Raw genomic sequence first — 23,060 nt, 5'->3', positions numbered from 1 at the left:
TGGAGAGTGACTGGTCGGTATTATCTGTGGCTGGGGTTGGATTTTGCCCCCTTGAGCCCTGCGTGCACCTGACAGGAAGACAGCGCGTCTGGATCCTGTTTGTTGCTAGAGAAATATTTATTTCATGTCTTCTGCCCTGCTGAGTAACAATGCCCCAGACACAAAGAGCAGGCGCCCCCTGGTGGCAGAATGGCGGTATCACGCCGTCAGCCGCCTTGCCACCGCAGCCCCCCAGCACAGGGTTAGCTGCTGATGGGGCCGCCCCTGGCTTATGCATAACCGAGGTTACAAATAAATACAGCCCCTTTCACCTTCAGAGGTTCACTTATCCTCACAGCGCGCTGCGTGTGTGTGTGTGTGGGGGGTTAATAGTCTCCCCCGCCCTGATGTACAAAGGCGGGAAACTGAGGCACAGAGTGAGCAAGTCAGGGACAGGGCTGGGAACAGAACCCGGGACCCCGGAAATAGTAACTGCTGGACAAAGGAGTTGATTCTAAATGAATAAGGGAGGGGAGTGGGGGGGTCTAATGGTTACAGCGGGGGCAGTGGGAGTCAGGACTCCTGGGTTCTATTCCCGGCTCTGGGAGAGGAGGGTGAGTTAGTGGTGAGAGCGGAGCAAATGGGAGCTAGGGACCTGCAGCTGATTGGATCTGGTGTTTGCAAAGTGGGGGGCTCCATGCATCCCCCTCACCCCCAGGGGCTCCATGCACCCCCCATCTCCATCGCCCAGGAGCTCTATGCCCCACCACACCCCATCTCCCCTCCAGGGGCTCCATGCACCCCCCACCACACCCCATCTCCACCCCAGGGGCTCCATAACCCACCATACCCTATCACCCCCCCGCCACACGCCACACCCCATCTCCCCTCCAGGCTCCATACACACCCCCCACTACCCTCCATCTCCACCCCATGGGCTCCATGCCCCCGCCCCACCGCCACCCCCCAGGGGCTCCATGCACCCTCCGTTCCCGGCGCGGGGCCCCTCCCCGGCGGGGCTCCCCGGGGCTGGGTGTCCCCGGCCGGCTGGGGAGCGGGAGGCGGAGACAAGCGGGGCCGCATCATCACGTGCTGGGAAGCAGCAGCCGCCGGCGCCCCAGTGTCTGATTCATCCTGCGCCGAGGGGAGGAACAACAGGAACCGGGGCTGAGCGGAGCCATGGCAGGTACCGGCCCGGGGGCGGGGCGGGGGGCGATCTCCCCTCCTGCTCCCCCCACGCGGCAGGGCCCTGGCCCCTGCAGCCCCCGCACCCCACCCACCTGCGGCTCCCCCCCGCCTGCGCCGCTCCCTAGCTGCGCTGCCCACCCCCAGCTACCGGGCCCCTTCCCTCGCAGCCCGCCCTGGCTGCAGACCCCCGCACGTGGCCGCCCCCCCATCGCCCCCAGTCCTCTCTCGAGCTGCCCCCTCCCCTCTGCCTGCCCCCCCAGTCCTTCCCCCGCATCCCTCCCGCTGCCGGTCCCTTTCCAAGGTCCTGGTCCTGCTTGGAAAGATCCCCCTGGCTTCATCCACCTGCCCCGGGTGTCCCCTTGCCCCGTTGGGGGGGTGGGAGCGGTAGGGGGGTTGCCCCCCCCATCTGACACAGACACGTTGCTTTTCATCGGTTCCTGGGGGAGGCTGGCCTGGACCGACCCTTCCTGAGCCAGGGGGGGATTCCTGGCCCCGAGTGCAGCAATGGAGCCCCCAGCCCTGTGCAGGGGAGGGATAGAGGGGGGACTTGGATCTCCCAGCCCCGTAATCACCACTTCTGTCTGGGAGGGGGCAGCCGCCTGCTCCGCAAGATGAGTGAGAGTTACATGAACTCCCCCCGGCCCCCCCATTCCAGCCCCGTGTGCCCCATGGCAAGGGACCTACAGCATCATGGGGACCCCACCCCCCATCAGAGTTTAGGGCGGTGGCCTCTTTCCTCCCTGTGGAACAGGGCTGGGAGTTAAGGCCCAGCTCAGATTGGTACCAAGCTTTTCTCCTGCTCTGGCCAAACTTGCACCCCGGGTGGGGGTAGCACTGGCCATCAGCAGGGACTAGCGACGGTTTTGTCCCTGTGGCTTTACGGCTCCTCTGGGCCGCAGCTGCCAGATGGCCGGGGGGAGACACAGACGCAGGCGCTGGGCGAGAGCAGGGACGGGCACAGAGCACAGCAGGCCGTAAGCTACATGTGGCCTGAAGAACGTTCAATTTTGATTTGACACAGTCCTCCCCGGGCCGCCCCCCTAGGGCGTTTCACCTGACGTGTTGGGAATCTGCCCCATTGCTGTGGGGAGGCAGCGCCCCCTGCTGCCTCCCCAGCTACCTCCCATCCCCTTGCCCCACATTCCAGGAGCAGCTGCTGTCCTATCCCATCCCTGCGGCAGCAGCTCGGTAGCGCCCCCCACTGGTAACCTGGCCTAGCTCGGGCGGCTCTGTTGCCTGCTGGGATGTGGCAGCCCTAGCCAGGGTCAGAGCTCCACCCGCCTGGAGCCTAGGCAAATCGGTCAAATATTGACTGTGGGCTGTGCATCACGCTGAGCTAACGTGGCCAGGCTGGAGCCCCCGGGCTAGTGAAGAAGGCGGGCGATCGGCGCCAGAAATGGGCACCGAATGCTGACCCGAGCAGATGTTGCCCCCTTTCCCCAGCTTGCGAATGGGCCGCGAAATTCTCCGATTTGTCCCATCTTGAAGATTCTTCATGGATCTCCCCGTCCCAGGCCCAGCACGCGCCCGATGGCCCCCAGTCGGGCCCTGTGGGATTAGCCGGGTCACCGTTTAGGTGACTGGCTGGAAATTTTATTCTCGAATAGGCTGTTTAGAATGTGGCCTTGGTGAATATTCCGGCTCCAAACTGGCTTTTGGAGGGATGTGCCCTGGGGCGCTCTGGCACTTGGCGGCCCTCGTCTGTGGCCGGGAAAGGGACCGAAGGCGACTGCTTCAGAACTCGCCTTTGAATTCAAACCAGGATTCTCAGGCAGTTTGGACTCGGCTCTAAGAGGGAGGCTGGGCTGTTGGGACAGGCAAACCCGGCTGGCAGGCAGTTCAAGCCAAGGGATCCGCGCAGCCGTGAGCTGAGATGGTTTCTGTGCCAATCGCCGCTTTGCGTGAGTCGTACGACCAGGACCCACCTGGCTGGCAGCGCCCCGCCCACCCACGCACGCACACCGGCTCTCTGTGCTCGGGCATCTCTGGCTGGGAGCCAGGGGCCACGTGGCCAACTCCCCGGGGGGTGGGGGGAGGATTCTCCCTAGCTAACCCACCCAGCACACCTGCCAGCCGGTGGAAAAGCAGGTGGTCGGTGCCTTTGGCTGGTGGGTCATCCAGCTCCGTCTCCTCCCCAAGGGGTCCGAGCAGGGACCCTTTGGCAGGGTGTGGGAGGGTCAGATCGGCATAACCAGGACTCTGGGCTATGGGTGGCGGAGGGGTGCGTGGCCGTCCGAACAGCCGGTACCTGGTTTTCTTTTTTTCTTCTAAAAGAGGCTTGTCCTGGTACTAGTGAAACCGTCCCAGGAAGTTTGGGAAGTTGCTGCTACCTGCAGCTAAAGTGCTGTATATGGACCAGGCGGCCTGTTGCCTCTTACTTCTTTTTTTACGCCTGGCTTTCAATCGCCTTGGGCTAGAAGCCCCCCGAGAACTAAACGACAGGGGGCCAGCTCCTCGCGGAGGAAAATCAGCAGCGCTTCATCCAGGTCAGGGGAGGGTAGGAGTTAGCCGCAAGCACTGGGCTGGGTCCTAGAAACCTGGGCTCAATTCCTGGCCCCGCCCCCCCACGCCTTGAGCGAGTCACTTAAGGTGGCACTAAACTAGCCTGCTGGTTTTATGAGAAAGATAATAATTCTCATCCCTAGCTCCTCTGTGGGCCTTTCCATCTGTTGACCTTAAAAGCAATTGACAAAAGAGGGCAGCAGCATGATCCCTATTGTACAGATGGGGAAACTGAGGCACGGGGGGGCAGTGACTTGCCCCGGGTCCCCCAGCAGGTGTTTTCAGAGCCAGGGGGCTGCCTAACCCCCCCCCTCCTCTTTTTTGGGACTTAATAGTGAAGAGCAGTTTGGGGGGGGGCAGATTTTCAAAGGTGACAAGGGATTTGGGGGGCCCGATTTGAGACCCTCAGTTTAGAGGGGGAAACCAAGGCACAGAACGGGGGAAGCGGCTCGTGGGGAACTCTGGAGTGAGACCTGGGCTCTGTGGCCCTCAGGTCCTTGCTCTAACCACTAGCTATGACACTTAGAGATGGGGTTTTAGTGGATAGATCTCACTCCTTTCTCAGAGCCAGGAAGAAAACTCAGGAGTCCTGAATCCCAGTCCCCTGCCCTAACCACTAGATATCACTCCCCTCCCAAGCAGGAAATAGAACTCACGACTCCTGACTACCAGGCTGTGGTGTTTGTTTCCCAGCTCTGGATGCCGATTCCCCCGGAGCGGAGGAGTGTCTGGAAGAGGACGAGGAGGAGCTGGAGACGAGCGTGGAAGACCCGGAGAACGAAAGCGCCGGGAAGCCGGCCCCGGGGGGGCGCAGCTGCATCCTCACCCGGCGCGGCATCACGCTGCGAGTGCTGCTCAAGGACGGCCTGATTGAGCCGGGGGAGGGCGTGCTCTCCATCTACTACCTGGTGAGGGCAGAGTGCACCGGGCTGGTGCTCCTTCCCCCCTGGTGGGTGCCGGTGCTCCCCGGGGGACTGGGGGTGCCCACGGCTCCAGAACTGCTGCCCGTTGTTCCAACAGCCTCTTTAGTGGTGACTGAGACGCTGGGGCCCAGCCTGCAGCCATAGGGCCGAGCAGAGGTGGACTAGCCCCAAACAACCCAGGGGGGCTCTCTGATCTTCCTCCTGCTTCTCGGACAAACTCCTCCGTGCCTCGCCATCCCTTCCCCGCCCCCTCGCCTCCAGCTTCTTCCCCACATGCAGGCTCCTGGTTCCCCACCGCTGCCCTGAGCCCCCTTCACACCCCCCAGGCCTGGGTCTTGCCTGGATCCGCTTCAGGGGCCAGAGCGGGTTTTTGGGGCTGGTGAATTCGGCCCGGGTGCCATTTGCTCCTGTACCAAGCCCGGTGAGTGGCGGGGAGGGGAGCGCCCGCTGCTCCCGGAGTCGTGTCTGAGAGTCAGTGGAGAGCAGGGCTCCTGGGTAGGTGCCCGCACACCCTCTCAAGGGCCAAAGCTCGGGGCACCTCTGATGACAGAGGAATCCCCCTCCACCACCACACGGGGCCTTCCCCAGCGGGTTCCTCCCCGTGCTGTTGTGGTAACGGAGCCTGCTGCTTCCCTCCTGCTCTCCCAGGGGAAGAAGTTCCTAGGGGACTTGCTGCCCGACGGGAAGATCACCTGGCAGGAGACGGGGCAGGTGTTTAATTCGCCCAGCGCCTGGGCCACGTACTGCAAGAAGCTGGTGAACCCGGCGAAGAAATCGGGCTGCGGCTGGGCCTCGGTGAGGTACAAGGGGCAGAAGCTGGACCAGTGCAAGGCGGCCTGGCTGAAGAAGCACCAGCCCAATGCCCCCGCGGCCGAGGAGGTGAGCCGGGAAACCCCCCTCCCTTGTTTGCCTCCACGGCCCTGGGCTCCGGGGGGCTTAGGCAGCAGGAACGCCTCTGTGGGGCTGTTTCACCCCGTCGCTGCAGAGGGGCACTCACCCCATAGCTTTCCAAGTGGCGGTGTGGCTGCGGGGGCCCCAGGATATTCGAGACAAGGTCTGGGGGGAGGTAACACCTGTTGTGGGACCAGCTCCTCACGGCGACAGAGACGCACGTCTGCGTTTACACAGAGCCAGACCCGGAGCAGGGTGCGGCGCGGCTCGGAAGCTGGTCTCCTTCACCCCCAGAAGTTGGGCCAGTTTCATAACGGGCTCTTCAGTCTAGCTGAGAAAGGGCTGACCCGGAGCCTGGCTGGAAGTTGAAGCTAGACACGTTCACACTGGAAATAAGGGGTCAGTTTTCGCCAGGGAGGGTGATTAACCCGTGGAAGGATTCCCGTGAGAGCAGCTGAGCTCTGAACCCCAGGAGAGCAGGAGGGAGGCTGGGCGTCTCCCGACTGGACCTTATGCGCCCGAGACGAGCCCTGGACTGGCAGCACAGCGGCCGTGGGGCACTGCCGGCTGAGATCAGACCCCATGTGGGTGCTGGGGGGAGTTGCTCTTGGTGTCATTGTGCCAGCAGAGGGTGCCCGAGAGGCCCTGCCCCTGCAAAATGTCCATTTGCAGGGGGCAGAGAGCTGGACCCGGGGGCATAGGAATCCTTGGGGGTCTGGGATGGGCGGTGACGGGGGGGCCTGTTTGTCCTGCCACGTCCCCTCCTCTCTCCCTCCCCGCCCTGCAGAGTTTGGTGAGCGAAGGGGAGGAGGAGGAGCTGGCCGAGGAGGACGAGGACGAGGCCCGGGAAGGTAAAATCACCCTCTCGGAGCCTGCGCTTGGCAAGAAACTGGAGGAGAAAAGCAGGAAGCACCAAAGCAAGAGCCTGGTGGAGCAACACAACGCTGGTAACGCTGGGTTAAAGGCCCGGAACAGCCTGCTCCATGCTGGGGGTGGGGGGGTCCGGGAATCTGGTCTGCTCCGATCCATGGCAGGAGTCTAAAGGGTGGGATTTGGACTGACCAGGGTAATTCTTAGACCTTGCATCTCGCGTCTCCCTTTGCCCGATTCCTCTGCCCATCTAGCACCGCCGCCCCTGCCTCCCTGCATGTCTCCGCCTCCTCGCTTATGTCTTTGCTGCAAAACACAGACGGTTTTAACACGGCATTGGCGATCTCCAAGTCTAGCAGAGAGGAGGTTTCTACCTCGCTGTCCCTGGTCCAGGCCAACCCGAGGCCCCTCTCCCTGGGGTTGGCCTCCACCGGCTACGTGGCCCGAGGGCCACATCTGGGTATGGAAATTGTATGGCCGGCCATGAATGCTCAGAAAATTGTGGTTGGGGTGTGGGAGGGGGTCAGGGCTCTGGTTGGGGGTGCGGGCTCCTGGGTGGGGCCAGAAATGAGGAGTTCAGGGTGCGGGAGGGGGCTCTGGGCTAGGGTATGGGGGGGGGGGCTCCAGCTGAGGGTGCAGGCTCTGGGGTGGGGCTGGGGATGAGGAGTTTGGGGTGCAGGAGGGTGCTCTGGGCTGGGACTGAGGGGTTCAGAGGGCGGGAGGGGGATCAGGGCTGGGGCAGAGGTGTGGGGAGAGGCTCAGGGGTGCAGGCTCCAGGTGGCACTTACTTCAAGCTGCTCCTGGAAACAGCAGTATGTCCCCTCTCCGTCTCCCGTCCGCAGGCACCGCCCCTGCAGCTCCCATTGGCTGCGGTTCCCAGCCAATGGGAGCTGCGGGGGCGGTGCTTGGGGTGGGGGCAGCGTGCAGAGCGGAACCCCCTGGCTGCCCGGGGCCAGGCCGCTGCTTCCAGAAGCTGCGTGGAGCAGCCCCCGACCCTGCGCCCCAGCTGGAGTGCCGGAGCGGGGCAAGCCCCAGACCCACTCCGCAGTGGGAGCTCGAGGGCTGGCTTAAAATGGCTGGTGGGCTGGATCCAGCCTGTGGGCCGTAGTTTGGCCACCCCTGCTCTAGGCGGAGAGAACCGCAGAAGTTAAACGATCTGCACCAATAGCGCGGAGCCAACTGGATTTATAGGAATTGCTATCCTGGGTCGGACTGGTGACTCCAACAAGTCCAGTGTCCTGCCTCTTCTTCAACTGAATTGTTCTTGACGGCAGCGTTTCAGGACTAGCCAAGACTGGGGCTGCACTGCGCTAGGCGCTGCACAGACAGAGCAGTAGACAGCCCCTGGACAGCTTAGCGTGTAAACAGGCAGAGCAGACAAAGGGTGGGGGTGAGGGGGTTGGAAAACACCTCACACGGTGGTCCATGATTGGGGCACCTAGGCACTAGCGCAATACAGATCAGAACTAACACCGCACAAGCAGAGTGAACGTGCTGGCAGCAAATGGGACAGTGGCAGCACCAGGTGCTTCAGAGGAAGAGGTGAGGAATGCTGCAAAGGGCAGTTACAGTTGAGCCTGCCCTTAGGGGAGGTTTCTTCCTGACCCCAGGCAGGCAGTGGTTCTGCCCTGAAGCATGAAAGATATATATAATTTTATCCTAATGGGCTGTTTGTCCTGTTGTAGTGATCTCAGGTGGTCACATACAGGAGGAAATGGGTTATTTGTTGTTGTTAATAATAATCCCTAGCTCTTATCTAGCCTTATTCATCAGTCAATCTCAAAGCACTTTAAAAAGATCAGCATCATGAGTCCCATTTTACAGATGGAGAAACTGAGGCACAGAGAGGGGCCGTGACATGCCCAAGGCCATGCACAGGCTAGTGGCAGAACCAGAATCAGATCCCAGGTCCCCTGAGTCCCACTCCACTGCTCTGTCTAGTAGGCCACACTGCCTCCCTGGTTTGATTTTTAACCTGACAGCATCCGCTTCAGCTGGAGATCAGCTAATCAGGACAGCAGATGTAAACGAACGGTTAATTCTGGCTGGAGATTTGCCCAGGAAGTGAGATGAATCCCTAGGATCTTGTCTCCACAAATGCTCTCCCCACCTTCCCTTCCCTCGGTGTGTCCTAAAGGGGCCGGGGTGCGAATCGGACCGAGTGGGGACTGGTCTTTTTGTCTTTGCAGATAACGGGCCCCATGGGAAGAGACTGGAAAGCAAGAACCGCACTCCCGTCCGTTACTGCACGCTGGGAAGCCGGGACTCTGCCAGGTAGCGCCCCCCTGCAGCTCCCTTCCCAGCATCCTCTGCCCAGCTGGTGGCAAAGTTCTCGGGAGAGCTAGTCGTTCTGGCAATGCCAACACGCCCCTCCCATCCTGACCTGCAGCGCCCCCTGCTGACCCGCTCCTAAAGCTCTGCCCTTCTGTGGTGTCGCCCCCTGCCATTCTGCTTCTGAGGCCGCTGCGCAGCTCAGCGGCATCCCAGCGTCCCGTCCCGCAGCGCCCCTGCTCGTCCAGTCCTGGGCCTGCCCCCCAGCACACAGCTCTGTCAGTGCTCCCTGGGAGCAGAACAGGACAACCTGCCCGAATCCAACCTAGTCCCCATCTGTCGCTCCCGTGACGATTCAGCGCCAGCATCGTCTCCTTCTCCGTGTCTGTCCTGGTGAGCCCAGCCCCGGGGAGAGAGCCTGACCCTCCCACAGGACAAAAGGCTACTCCACCGCCCCCAACTCTCCTGGTCCTCGGCCCAGCGTGCTGGGGTTCAGAACAGACAAACCCCGGGGGGTGTCAGGTTAGCGCAGGCTGGGATTTGGGGGTGCGTGTTGGAGAACGGGGCTCCTCTGTTCCAGGAATCCGCACACCCTGGTGGAAGTGACCTCCTTCGCAGCAATCAACAAATTCCAGCCGTTCAACGTGGCCATCTCCAGTAATGTGCTGCTGCTGCTGGTACGTACCAGCCCCCCCATCCCTGGAACGCTCCCTCCAGCATGGGTCTGGTAGGCTAGGCCAGGCTCATGCAATTGCCTGCATCCCTGTGTCTGGTGGCACTCACAGCCAGCGGGTAGAGAGGGGCACCACCAGCTGATGGAAACTCCCATTGGCCTCTGCCTAGAGCATCCCCGCCGCTGCCCAGGGTGGAACGGCTGCCGCACAGTCCGATCACTAACCATAGTAGGGGCAGTTTAAGGGAGGAGACAGATGATGGGTGAATAATGGGCCTCGATGAAGGATTTGCTGGTTACCAGGAGAAATGTGGCAAAAAGTCCGAATTGTGGTGGTGAAGGCAGGCAGCCACGTGCCGTGCCTGTGACTGAGAGACCTCGCAGGCTGGGAACTTTGTCAGAGACTACGGAAAATGATCTCCCCACAAAAGGGTGGCCAGCCTTTGTGCACCCCATCTCCTGCAGGCCACATCAACGTGGAGACTATTAGCAGTGGCCTGAGAGTCCTTCAGGATCAAAGCAAGACCCTGAGGCTGCACCATGTTGTATTAATGTTCCCTTGGCCGGACAGGCATCTCCCAAGGAACAGGCGTGTGTGTGGGGGAAATCACAGATCCGCATGGCACAGGGAGACGTTAAACCGAGGGTTTGACACCCGCAGACTCAGGGCTGGGATGTCACCCGGACACCTCCTGGTGAAAGCTCACAGGGAAGGGGGGTGCGGTGCCTTTGGATGCAGGGTGGTGGGAACCGAGGGGCGGGGTACGGGGTGATGAGAGGGGGGCGGGGAGAGGGTTGCAGAGGGGTGGGACCGGAGGGTGGGTGGGAGGGAACTGCCCTTGTTTTAAACTCTCCCCCGTTCCCTCTTTAGGACTTTCACAGCCACCTAACGAGGAGCGAGGTGGTTGGCTACCTGGGAGGCAGGTGGGACACCAGCAGCCAAGGTAGGTACTGGCCGAGGTTTGGAGGTCTTTTCACTGGGGCTGTCATGGCCGTGCCAGGCCCTACGTAGGCTGCCTCGGGCCCGAGGTGCCAGGCCGCCATCTGGGCCCGGGGTTCAGCCCCCAGGCTCGGGGCATTAGCTCTAACCAGCTTTTCTCGGCTGGGTGGAGTCCGTGACCAGCTGGGCCGAGCTGATGTCTGGCGTTTCTTGCAGTGCTGACGGTGCTGCGAGCGTTCCCCTGCCGGACGCGCCTCGGAGACGCCGAATCGGCAGCCGCCGTGGAGGAGGAGGTAACGGATGTGGGGGGCATTCGCTGGCCGCGGCCTGCGCCGTCCCCCTGAGAAAGCCACTGGGCCCACAATCTAACCCTATTGTCCCCTGGCTGCATGGCATCCCTGCCCCTCACCCACAGCCCTGCCCTGCAGCACGGGGGTGGTCTCCGGGCCCGAGGGAGGACTCTGAGGAACACGCTGATCCCAGACGACCGCTAATGGCTCCTCCCTCTTCTCTGTGCCCGGGCCTCAGATCTGCCAGAACCTCTTCATGCGGGGGCTGGCACTGGTGGGCTGGTACCACAGCCACCCCTTCAGCCACGCCCTGCCCTCGCTGCAGGACATCGACGCCCAGATGGATTACCAGCTCAAGCTGCAGGGCAGCAACAACCGCTTCCAGCCCTGCCTGGCGCTCATCTGCGGTAAGGGCCGGGTGGGGGAGCCGGGTGTGGGGCCTGGGACCCCGTCCTTCAGCACAACCAGCTGGGGACCCAGCTCCCCGCCCTGGGGCACCATCCGGCAGCTTGAGGCTGGAGCCCCGTGGGGCAGGGCGGCGGGATGCTCCCCCGTAACGTGCTGCGAACCCAGCGGGGTGGGGGCTGGACTGCAGGCCGGTGCCGCACGCTCTCATTCAAACCACCTCCCGGCGCTCTGGGGAGCTGCAGTTCACGCCCTGGGCAGGCAGGCTGGGCTGCGGAGGGTGGTAACCCTGCCCTCAGTCCAACTCCTGGCGCTCTCTCCCCACAGCACCGTACTATCACGGCAACCAAGGCGTGGAGTCCAAAATCTCGCCCTTCTGGGTCATGCCACCTCCGGAGGTGAGTTCCACACGGCGCTAGGGCCAGGCCTGGAGCCTCTGCCCCTGCTCCCGCTGGCTCTCCAGGCCATGCTGCCGGCTCTCCACGGGGGTTCTTGGCCACGGCAGACATAGCCTCTGCTGGTTCCCGTGGCGCAGGGGCGTTCGCGGAAGGAGCAGACCCTGGGCTGCTGGGGACTACTGGATCGGGGCCCCTGCTGGGGCGTGGGGGAGGCCCCACTCTCTCCAGCCGGAGAAGCAGTCAGACCCCTCTCTGCCCTGGATAAATATCCTGGGCCCTCAGGGAGCCGTGGCCAGGAAAAGGCCTTTTCCTGACACTCGGGCCGTGATGCCTCCAATCACGCGTGTGCCTCGGCCCCAAACTGTCCCTTCCCTGAGGCTGGGCTGAGTTAACGCCGGCTCCAGCCTGGCCTGGGAAGCTCCCGGCTCGTCCTGCGGACCCCCAAGGCCGTGCCCGGCTGGAAACCACTTTGCTTCCTTTCCCCTTGCAGCAAAGGCCCAACGATTACGGCATCCCCATGGAAGTGGAGGTCACCTACGTGCAGGACGGGTTTCTCACCAATGACGTCCTCCATGAGATGGTGAGATCCCCCGAGCAGGGGCTGCGTGGGAGACTCTCCCCCCCACACACACACACCTGGGAGTATCTAGCAGTCCAGGATGGTCTCAGTAACTTCATGCTACGTGTATATAGTCCCTCTCCCCAGTAGGACCTTCATGTCTCCTTCCACATTGTACCAGTTGGCGTGTTGCTTCGCCTGCCTGGGAAACGCAGCCACCCCGGGGTTGAGAGCTGCCTTGGGTGGTGAACGAAGCCTCATCTCCACAGACGGGCAGGCGTGGGGAGGGTGGCTCAGGAAAAGGCTCTGGGGTGACACACACACACCCCCATGTCTGTTGTCTTTAGCCAGACGAAGCAGCTCCACCAGGCTCTCCCCCTCCGCCATACCTCCAGCGAGTCCTCTCAAACCTTTTGTTCAGAGCCCTTTCAGAGAACGAAAATCCCAGGGCTTGGAGCAGGGCGAAACATGCAGACAAAGACCCTGTACGGAGGTCTGGGGTGTAGCCGCCCTGTGGGTGAGCTGAGAGAATAAGATCCATTACCTGTCAACCGTCCCAAGCAGCAGCCTGGGCCCCAGCCCAAACCAACTCCCCTCTCCTGTTAGCAGTAAGGAAGAGCTGGAGAGGGGGATAAGCAGAGACCATCACTAGAACCAGCTGGTCAGAGGCCTAACGTCCCTCCAAGTCTCTCTAGATTCCAATCCTAGGTCTTGACCAATCCACCAACGTTCCTTCTCCATGGGACAAGCAAGCTCAGGGTTTCTTGGAGCCGACAGGCCGATCCTCTCCCCTCACAGCTCTTCCCCCACTGCTGCAAAACTGCAGGCTGCAGGTCCTGCTTTCGGTGGGACTTGAGCAAGTGTTTGGCTTCTGCTGACTCCCCTTTCCCTTTGCGGCTCCAGATGCTGCTGGTTGAGTTTTACAAAGGGGCTCCGGACCTGGTGAAGTTTCAAGATACATGGAGCCAGGAGCAGACCTACTTAGATAAGCTAAAGGTGAGAAAATGGGGTTGAAATGGGGGAAAAAAGCCACCCCATAATATGCCACCTGTAGAGGTGGTGGAGAGGACATTCGGGTGGCTTTTTCTGCCATGTTTTCTAGGCTTGCTCTGAGCCAGGTGAGGTATTGTTACCACCTCTACGGTAGCACTTCCATGGTTGGGGAAGGTTGGATCAGTTTTCTTCCTTGTAGCCGTACTCTCTGTGACTTGCAGAGAGGTATTAAGCTGCACTGAAACAACTCCTGCAATGTGGACGGCGTGGCGGAGGGGGGTCTAATAGCTTATACCAGCCTCACTTCCGCAGTCCTTACTCAAGCAGAGTCATTGGAGAACAGGTCTAGTGGCCGGGGGCAGATCACTGAGCTAGCTTGTCCATGGTGAAGATCTGCTGCATTGGGTGGAACTCTCTTCCCAGGTGTTTGGCCTATGGGGAGGGGTTACAGAGTGGGTAGTTCTGTACAGCTAGGCCCCTCCCTGAGATGGAAGATAGAATCATACAATCGCAGTGTTGGAAGGGACCTCAGGAGGTATCTAGTCCAACCCCCTGCTCAAAGCAGGACCAACCCCCAACTAAATCATCCCAGCCAGGGCTTTGGCAAGCCGGGCCTTAGAAACCTCTAAGGAAGGAGATTCCACCACCTCCCTAGGGAACCCATTCCAGTGCTTCGCCACTCACCTAGTGAAAATTTTTTTCCTAATATCCAACCTAAACCTCCCCCACTGCAACTTGAGACCATTGCTCCTTGTTCTGTGATCTGCACCACCAAGAAGAGCCGAGCTCCATCCCCTTTGGAACCCCCCTTCAGGTAGTTGGAGGCTGCTATCAAATCCCCCCTCACTCTTCTCTTCTGCAGACTAAACAAAGATAAACGAAGCTGTTTCCATTTCAGGGCTCCCTCGCCTCCAGGACTCCCAAAGATCAGGGCTTCGCCCACGTCCTGGAACAGATCTACAGCCTCCTCAAGCAGAGCAGCTGAGGCAAGGCCGGAGCCTGAGTTGCAATGAACTCATACCCAGGTGCCTTTCCACCAGGTGGGGCTCAGCCTGGCAGCTCCAAGTTTGAGCCTGGTGCGGAGCTGTCTTATTAATCCGGGTTAGCAGGGACGTTGGAGCTACAAGCCTCGAGCAGCTGTTACACCGCAACAAAGGCCTGCGAGTTCGAGCCATCGTGCAGACGGTATTGGCGCTGGAGCTCGGGTGCGTTTGCTCCGTGGACCGCCTAGGCGAGTGCTACTCCTGCAATAGGACGTTGTGGTGTAGCGTGTAGGTCCGAGCGAGAGGGGGCGGGGGCAGGCTCTCTCTGGGTGTAAGTTATTTGTGGACGTGGTAGTTCTGATTAAAAAAAAAGAAAAAGTTGCTGACCTGTGTTGTGAGACAGCAGCTCTGGGCCTGTGGCTTAGAAGGGAACCGCGCCCCACCCATGAAGAGGGAGAAATGGGCTTGAGGAACCCCCCTGGTATCTGTTGGAGACTCCAGAAGGGGATGTGTGCATAGAACACGCCTACTGGGATTGAGTGATGATAAATTCCCCCCACCCCCAGGGGAAAAGGAGCAGCTGGAGTCAAAGCCCAGAGACAGGACTGCTCTTTGCTGGAACAAGCCCTCCCAGGAGGTTTTAAAGGCACAGCCTGCTGCTAGAGCAACTTCCCGTCCCCACGAGAGGTTCTCTTCAACAGACGAGTGAAGTCAGTGCTGGAAGCGGCTGCCTTGGCGAGCCACAGGTGGCCTGGGCAAGCTTTCTCTCCCCCCCTGCCCCTAAGGGGGTCGGTGGAAGGGTCAGCCTGGCTGGTCCACTCACTTCTGTGGCTCCTTTGGGGTATCTCCATCCCACGGACCAAGCAATGCCAGCCACACCAGGAACTGGGGACACGCTAACTCGTGAGCAGGTAATGTGGTGGTTAGCCAAGGGGAGGTTCTGCTTCCACAGCTGCGGGGGAAAGAGGCCCCCACCCTACCCCCACAAGAGAAGGCCCACGCTTTAGAAAGAAAACATTTAATACTTTTATTTAGAGATTACAAGTCAAGATGGGTGGGTTTTCCCCCCTAAAACCAGGAGGAACCATAACAAAAGTTCTATTAAATTGTCCCAGCTCAAAGACTTTATTTCAATCCAACTGAATGTTCGCTGGACCATACCAAAGACACGAAGCGGCCAGGTCACGGGTTTCAAAGGAGAAAGTTAGAAGCTACAACCTCAGAAAATACTAACCAGCTCTTAGGGCAGGTCCACCATAAACAGATGGGGGGAACTGAGTCTGCCCAGCAGCTCCAAATCTGAGGCTGGTCCCTACTCCGGCTGGCTTAGTGGATTGGGCCCCTGAAGGCTACCAGCTGCACAACCAGGGAGCCTGGGCGGCTGTATGAGCCAGCTCTGAATAAAGCACCTGCAAAGCCTTGGCCTCTGCTGGGAGTTGGGTCAGTGACAATATTGACGAGAGTAATAAACGTACATCAACATGCATGGTTAAAAAAGTTAAAAAGGTTCTGTTTGTATATGTAACAGGACACCGAATCTGGCTAGCGAAAAAGGTAGAGGAAAGCACTGCAGCATGAGACGATTACATAGCGACAGGCCGAAACCCCCCACCTGCCAGCAGACATTTGTTTGCTATTAAAAAAATAGACACTGAAGCAATGCTGGGGCTGATGGCAGGAGAGCCATGGGGCCAGTGTTACAGCTGTGCTGTGCCAGGAAGACACCAAGCCCTGGTTTGAGGGTGATGTGGGCGGTGGGCACAGAATGCCCAGGCTGCAACAGTGGCACCGCGGGAGCACCCGTCACCAGCTTCAGTCCCTTGTGCTTCAGTTCCCTCTCAGCAAAGGTGGGGCTAAGGAAAGCGGGGTAGGTACGTTCTGCAAGATGTGGCTTTAGACACCCACTGCGGGTTGCCCTTGGAAGCAGCATCTCCCTTGTGCTGCGGTTCAGAGAAAGTGCAGTAAACCTCAGAGCAGCTCCAGGGGTGAGAGGGAGTCTCCAGGCAGAGCTTCTCTTGGCTTCGAGCCCATCTCTGCTGGACGCAGCTGGGAGAAGTGGGGCAGCTACAGGAGCCACTGATGCCCCTCAGGGGTTGCGCTTTGTCCCATTGCCAGCAACAGGATGGGTGCGGAGATGGATGCATATTTACATGCTGAGGGGCAGAAGAGGGTTCCCTCGTGATTCCACCTAAACAGACAACACCAGGCCCCAGCAGATACCACCTCACATTCTGCCTAAATACCAGGTCCCCCTGCCAAGCGGCTGCTTCTCGCCACCTGCTCAGGGAACGGCTCACCACCGCTGCTGGAACAGAGCTGCTGGGCATCAGGCAGGAGAGAAGTATTGCAAGGAGGTCCTAAGAAAGGGCATGAGAAGAGGAGCGCCCACGGCTTCCCCCTGGACCTCCTTTCCGGGAAACAAAACAACAGGCCCTGAGTTAGAAGGTCTAGGAACACAGCAAGGCCTTCTCCCATCACACCAAGACAAGCAGCTCCTAGGTTCCAAAGAGCCGGGGGTGAAGGGAGCTGGGGAAGGCACATAAAGATTAGATCAAGCCAGGCGGTTTCACCTTGGCCTCAGCCTTACCGGGATTTCTAGAGCTTTCATGGGATGGGAAAACCACTTGAGCAGGAGGAGAAGGTAAGGGCATGTTGGTTTGTGCCCGTGCGCTATGGGCTAAGTAGCTGCCTTCCCATGACCTCTCTCATCTACTGGCAATAGTGCCTTAGTCATAATTTGACTATGGCATTATCCCATGCCCCACACCATACGAGAGCCACTGGTACAGTCCTTCCTGGCCAAACCAGCCTCTTCCAAGGGGAAGCAGCAGAACCAATTCATCTCTCCCAGTTCAAACCACTCCTCTGTGGTCGGAGGTGGAGTCTCAAGGCCGGTGGCCATGGAACAGTGCAGAGGCCAGAGACACTATGGGCAGACCCTGGCCCTGGAGGAGGTACACAGAAAGCAAGAGGTGGAAGCGAGGGGTGACAACAAGTGGGGTTATTTAGTGTTTTCAAGCTGCTTAGTAGTGTTACTCTGACATACAATCCCTCATCTAAGCCCTGTCCTCACACAGGAGCAGGATGGGTGAGTGGGAGAGGCCCACAAAGGCAGCAGGGCACGAAGCAACCATGCTTCTGCCTCCCTCAGCAGCATAGAGAAATCTGATCCATCATGGCCCCCCGGCCCCCACTGCACCCAGCTTCAGTGTTGGATAGGTGTGAACTGTGGGCAAACAGGGAGGACGGGTCAGTGTCTGACCTTCACCCCTCACCCATGTGCCCTTCTCCTACAAGGAGAGAGAGGGGGCTGGTAGTGTTCAGTAGAAGCCAACCCCACCCAAGCGAAGCTGCGCAAGGTATTTTTCTTGCCGTTTGATGTCTAGAACCCACCTAGAACAGGCTGCGTGGCCCCTTTCTCTCCCCCTCCCAACACACAGTGGTGGTTCTCACTGGATTTGCCCAGTGCTCGGCCCTGCATGGGCCCCCTCCTGCCCGCGGGTAGGACACCCGTGCACCCACGTTCACAGGATCTCCAGCGTGGCTGACCCGCTTCACCTGCTTTCCCCAAAAAAGACAAGGACGCCCGAGGAGATACTCGACTTGGCTTATTGTACAAAGTGGGAGGAGCCTGGTGGGGTTGAAAGTACCTAGTTCGAGGCCCAGAAGGAAGGACTTGAAGGGGGCTGCCCAGCCCTTGGGGCTTGTTCCCCGCTGCCGCCCTTACCCCGATCCAGCGCCCGCGCAGAGCGAACACCGTCCCGCTCTCCCAGCCCCGCCCCGCAGAAGACGCCTAGTGTTGAGTTACAAAATGGAATGCAGGAGAAGAGCAGGGCTCGCCCCGCCCTGAGTTTGTATCTGGTGGGGGAGGAGGAGGGGGAAGGGCCGGGGGGGTGTGGTGGTGGTGGGGGGGAGATGCAGTTTCACTGAGGTAGTGGGACCAGCACTTCCACGTAGTTGAGCGGGAAGAACCCGGACTGGCCGTTGATCATGCCCTCGTACCAGTTTTCGTCAATCTGATTGGTCAGCGTGATGATGTCACCCTCCCTAAAGCCCAGCTCGCCGTCGTTTTCAGGTTCAAAGTCATAGAGCGCCTTGCAGCAGGGCTGGTCCAGGTGAGCTGGAAAGAGACAGAGCCGAGGTGAGCCCAGCGCACAGACCCAGGGAGTTTCCCCCGGCAGCCTCACCCCCTGGGACTCCCTTACCCCAGAGCAATCTGGTCACCACCGATCGCCTTTGCAGGGTTTCCTGTCCACTGCAGCACTAAACTTTCGGGCAGAAGTTAGATCCAAGAGCCATGCTAGGCTCCCACCTCCCTGCCAGGGCCGACTGTTCTCTCCTGCACACTTTTAGTTATAAGAATGCCAAGCAATGAGCTCCCACCCTCCCCCGGGTGGCTATTCCACAGCATAGCAGGGAATTTTCAGCCCAGGTTTTCCTTTTCCTCCTGCCATCCCATGCACCACCCTAAGTTACTTCTCCCTCCTTGAAGGGAGTTAACACCAAGCTGTAGACTCATCAATCTCCCTTAGCCTGTCTGCTTCTCTGCCTTCCTAATCTACCCATTCTTAGTCAGTCCCTCCAGCCCCGAGCCTGCTTGCTGCTCGTCTCAACGATCTCCGGTTAGTCAATGAAGACGGTTAAACTCCAGCCAGAAGGATCCCCGCTGGGACAGGGAGAGAAGTGAGGCAGTTTTCCTTCAAGTCAGAAGTGAGAGTATTACTACTTTAACAATCACCGTGGGGAAACCAACGGTCAGTTAATCTGTTAGTTGGTGACCGGGTTAGACTCAATACTGGATGGTAATGGAGAGAACATGGAGCCTATGGCCCAGATTGCCAGGACGGACTAGCGATTTTGGGTGCCTCTGTTGCTTAGTGCTCACCTGGAAACACCATCAAGGGGCCTGATTTGCAGAAAGTGCCAAGCACTTGCCCCTCTGAAAATCAGGCTCCTTTAAAGGTGTGTCAAGTAGGGCACCCAAACATCACTAGTGACTCTTCTAATCTTGGCGTGTGAAGCCAGATCACGGAGCAGCTTCTGTGATAAACGCACCCCTCCCCCCTTCTCACACAGACCAATTTTCCACCAATTTTAAGGTGAACTTTAGTGCCCTGGTGGACAGCCCCGGAGAGCACAATCTTCGGTTTAGTCGAACAGATCCCGCATGGATGACAGTAGTTAAAGTGTCCCCTCTACCCTGCTCCACCCCATCTATATGCATCAACTCCAAGGCAGAGGCCCTCCTCTGGGTGAGAGGGGAGTTTCGTCTCTGCAACCCAGTCAGTCCTTGGTGTCTGTGCTGAAGCTACCGACAGACAAGCGGAAGGCAGGGGAAATTGCAGTTTCAAATACATGTGAAATGTGTCCCTACCACCATCCTATTCAGTTCTCAGAGCCTCCTCCTCCCCACGCTTCTGCTAGGGTAAATACACGTCCTAGGCAGTTTGGGTTGGATGGATAAACCCCTCTCCCGCCCCGCAGAGGAGCAGCCTCTCTGAGGGGCTTCACATTTGTGCAGCACTTATCGGGTCTTCAGAAGCAGCAGATGGGGAGACTGAGGCACCAGGGACTTGCCCAAGGCCACAAACGTTTTTTTGGCCGAGCTGGGAGTAGAGCCCAGATCCCCTGATTTTCAGTCATGTGCTTCAGCCACAAGCCCCTCCTTCCCCATACACAAGGAACGGGAATCGGGGGCATTTCGCAAAGGGGATTTTGACCAAACTCGCTCACGTCAGGAGGAAAAAGGAGAAGGCTTTGCGGAATCTGTGTCTCAAGGGCATTTCCCTCATCACGTGGAGCCCAGCGTTTACCCTCAGGACCCTTTCCAGGAGCGGGCTGCGTGAGATGCGACACTGGCCCGGGCTCCCACTGCACTACAAGGGCCCAAGTAAGCCAGCAAGTGGCATCCGAGAGAGGAGAACACAGCATCTCCGTCGCTCCACTTCCCACTCAACACTTGGGAACTTCCAGCTGTTCAGTGGACTTTCTAAACAGAGGGGGTGACTGGGGATGCCCCAGGTAGTTGGATATTAAAAGCCAGGAACAACCCGACAGAGGGAGAGGAGGCAGGAAACACCACAGGCAGCAGCAGGTTTATTTTTCAGAAGAGACTTTCCAAATTCACTCCGCATTTCCCAGCTGCAAAGGTTTCCCACGGGCAAAACACGGGGGCAACACAGCTCAGCCCCACGCACTGAAGCAAACAGCATGGGTCAGGCCACGCAACACAGTCCCTTCCTGAGTGCTCAGTACCCTGTCCTCTCCTCCCCAACACAGGGCTCTGGACTGACAACCCTCATGCAAAGCTACTCCTAATCAGCATTTCAATGGCGGCCCCCTCATTTTTCCCCCCAGTATCCCAGCCCACCCCTTCCGAAAGCAGAGGCACTCCCATCCCTACTCTCCTGTCTGAACTGTGTGCCCAAGTTCCAGAACCACTCCAGCACCTCCCCAAACCGATCTGCATGACCCTTCCCCTCCCCAAAGGGAAATGCAAGACCTGATCTTCTCCCTGTTCTGTCTCTTGCTCAATATCACCACTTTCTGCCTGGACCTCCCATCACCCAGAAAAGTAACTGCAGAAACCCCGCAACAGATCCACGCTGAGTCCCCCACACTTCTCCTTTATCCTACAAAACTTTCCCGGCATGCCCAAGTGCTCCTTGCTTTCTAACCGGCCTCTGGCTGCGTTGGCGTGACTGCGACAGTTCCAGGAGGAGTGAAAGAAGGAGACAGCGTATTTGCTGGATGGGTCATATGGAACAGCAACTTGTTTTCAAACACGTATGTAAGATTTCCTTTGTGGCCAGAAAAATTTCTATGGACAAAATGGGGTGAGCGCGCTGGCGGAGGAGGAGAGGAAAGAAAGGCCACAAAATAAATCTTTCCTTCCATTGCATCCAGGTGTGGCGGGGAACTCCAGGCATTTTGTCCATAAAAATGAAATAGACAAGGGCCCAAATCCTTCCTTCGGTTACAACCCACGTCAATTGGCTGCGCAGGAGTCAGCAAGGGCAGAATTAGTTCAAAGGTTTTTAGCGGGCAGACTAAAACCAGGAGGAGTTATCTGGTGGACAAAGTGTTAGTGGCTTGAAATGGCAGCTTATGTGAGAGCAGGAGCGAGGAGACAGAGAGAGAGAGGGAGGTCACACTGCATGCAGCGTGTGTGGGGAGGGAACTCACAAATACTCCTGCTGGGGGTCCGGGATGGCTTGTCGGATCGAAAAGAGGAGGAAGCTGCTTCCAAATAAAAAGAGACATGCTTAAAACCAATCTATAAAAAAAGAATCCCTTGGTACAGCCCAAAAGGAAGGGGTCTGTTAGTGGGGAGGGATATGGTATCCTACATCCTGAGTTAGGTCAATTACGGGGGCTGGAGTGTGCGCGGGGGGGGGGGGACGGGACGGACGACACACACGATTTCTCCTAGCCACCACTCCGAGACCACGATTAGATGACACCACAGGTCTAAGTGAGGTGGGCCGCTCCAGAGTCAGAACAAAGAGGCAGCCAGCCAGCCAGCCCCGGCTGAAAATGGTCCCACTGGCACCAGTGCCAAAGCCAAGAATAGGGAGGATGTGTGGGCCATGACAGCAAAGGGCCCCCGCTTCTAAACATTTCTGCCACCTCCTGGGCCGTCTGCGGCATGTCCGGCACAGGAACAGTCTCGTCTCCTCTGAGAGAGTGAATCCCCTCCATTCCCAGTGCTGCTTGCTATGCCAGTGCCTACAGCGCACCCGTGACATCTTTACCTGAGACTTTGGGGGTGGGGTTGCAAGAAAAGCCTCCGTTGGATTGGTCGGCATCTCCAAAATCGTACGTCTCTCTGGGTTTGGGTTTGTACTCCCGCTTGGGGCGTGAAGAGGCCTCCTTCATTCTGAGGAGGCAACGGAGACAGGGTGAAGTTAGAGCGAAGCTGCGTCTGCGCACGGCGAGAGACTCGAGCTGCAACAGCCAACTCATCCTGCTCCCCTAGCCGTGTTTCCATTGGTCAGTGGGAACTGGCTCAGGCCTCAACTATAGTAAGGGGCCTTGGCAGAGACTGGGATGCCCTCACCGGATTTCAAAGGAAATACCCCATTAGGACCCCACCTTGTATGATAAACTCTTCAGAGCAGGGACCTTACCATCTCACCTAGCACACTGCTGAGGTTAACACAATCATCTCTCCTGTCCCATTCACACATCACCCTCTGGACCGGTGGGATGAAAGCTGGATATCCCCTAACACAGTTGTGCCCACGCAGACGGAAGAGTCAGACTGTGACTATCACTATTTCAGACCCAGGTTTGGCTACATCCTACACAGATCCTGGGAGGTTCGACAACATCGCTCACGCCACAGAAATTAACACATGAAGCTCTAACGGTCTTCTTGTGTCACCCACTCCTCAGCCATGGCAGGTCAAGAGGTACGGCAGTAGCTCAAAAAACAAGGCATTAGGAATCAATCCTTCAGACACTGATATCATCGAGCACCTGATTTAGCAGTTCCATAAGGAATAAAGGGGTTGAACCATGCTGCAGAATTTCATACTGAGAAGGAAAAGGTCCCATCCCAGGAGAGATTTATTGGAAGAGACGGGGCAGAACAGTGGTTCTCAGATTTTGCACTGGTGACCCCTTTCACGTACCAAGCCTCTGAGTGCGACCCTCCCTTATAAATGAAAAACAAACACTTAATATATTTAACACCATTATAAATGCTGGAGGCAAAGCAGGGTTTGGGGTGGAAGCTGATAGCTTGCGACCACCCATGTAATAACCTCACAACCCCCTGAGGGGTCCCGACCCCCAGTCTGAGAACCCCTGGGGTAGAAGGAGGCATCAGTCATTTTGCAACAGGGACGAAAGTTAAACTCATGAGACTCCATATCCCGCACACTTTTGGGGGATACCATGTGTGGGATCACTGTCAGAGAGACTGGTCCCTCCCTTTGGGAAGAGGTTACAGAGCCACCTTCTCCACCCAAGCAGATACAGCGAAGGGTTCTGAGAGGCTGAGGTTTGTGTGCAGGTCTCTTCTAACCACAAAGAGTCTGTGTACTGGCTGGGGGAAGAGCGTCTAGATGAGTTGCACGGAATTCAGTTCTCTCCCCTCTGCCTTGCTCCTACCTCAGCCTCACCTGGGCAGACCAGCTTGGTTGTGGAATCCAGTTCCCCAGAGTGACCAGCATGAAATCTGTCAATGGA

At 58.4% G+C, this 23,060-nt stretch overlaps 2 protein-coding genes across 6 annotated transcripts in view; one reads left to right on the top strand and one right to left on the bottom strand.

Moving 5' to 3' along the window:
• Positions 1 to 1,075: 1,075 nt before the first annotated feature.
• MPND (MPN domain containing) lies at positions 1,076 to 14,243 on the top strand. 2 transcript variants are annotated; one of them, XM_044998290.1, is made up of 13 exons: positions 1,076 to 1,165; positions 4,363 to 4,577; positions 5,241 to 5,471; positions 6,271 to 6,430; positions 8,543 to 8,627; positions 9,205 to 9,301; positions 10,169 to 10,241; positions 10,454 to 10,530; positions 10,766 to 10,934; positions 11,260 to 11,330; positions 11,821 to 11,910; positions 12,793 to 12,885; positions 13,781 to 14,243. In XM_044998290.1, the coding sequence occupies exons 1-13, from the start codon at positions 1,159 to 1,161 to the stop codon at positions 13,865 to 13,867; spliced, it is 1,455 nt and encodes a 484-aa protein (XP_044854225.1). In that variant the 5' UTR covers positions 1,076 to 1,158; the 3' UTR covers positions 13,868 to 14,243. The 2 variants fall into 2 exon arrangements, with proteins under 2 accessions (XP_044854225.1, XP_044854224.1); XM_044998289.1 differs by lacking the exon at positions 1,076 to 1,165 and adding an exon at positions 2,117 to 3,068.
• A 624-nt stretch (positions 14,244 to 14,867) lies between these two features.
• SH3GL1 (SH3 domain containing GRB2 like 1, endophilin A2) overlaps positions 14,868 to 23,060 on the bottom strand; it is a 46,675-nt gene continuing 38,482 nt past the window's right edge. For 2 of the 4 annotated variants that reach the window (XM_044998292.1, XM_044998291.1), the window contains exons 9-11: positions 21,620 to 21,744; positions 21,051 to 21,107; positions 14,868 to 17,985 (exon numbers count right to left, since the gene is read on the bottom strand). In XM_044998292.1, coding sequence (XP_044854227.1) covers positions 17,789 to 17,985; positions 21,051 to 21,107; positions 21,620 to 21,744 — 379 coding nt within the window. In that variant the 3' untranslated portion in view covers positions 14,868 to 17,788. The remainder of the gene's footprint in view (positions 17,986 to 21,050; positions 21,108 to 21,619; positions 21,745 to 23,060) is intronic. The other 2 variants (XM_044998293.1, XM_044998294.1) reach the window with 2 other exon arrangements.

The sequence above is a fragment of the Mauremys mutica genome, chromosome 24, assembly GCF_020497125.1.
Source record: "Mauremys mutica isolate MM-2020 ecotype Southern chromosome 24, ASM2049712v1, whole genome shotgun sequence".
NCBI lineage: Eukaryota > Metazoa > Chordata > Testudines > Geoemydidae > Mauremys > Mauremys mutica.
This window is presented reverse-complemented; position numbering and strand designations above follow the sequence as displayed.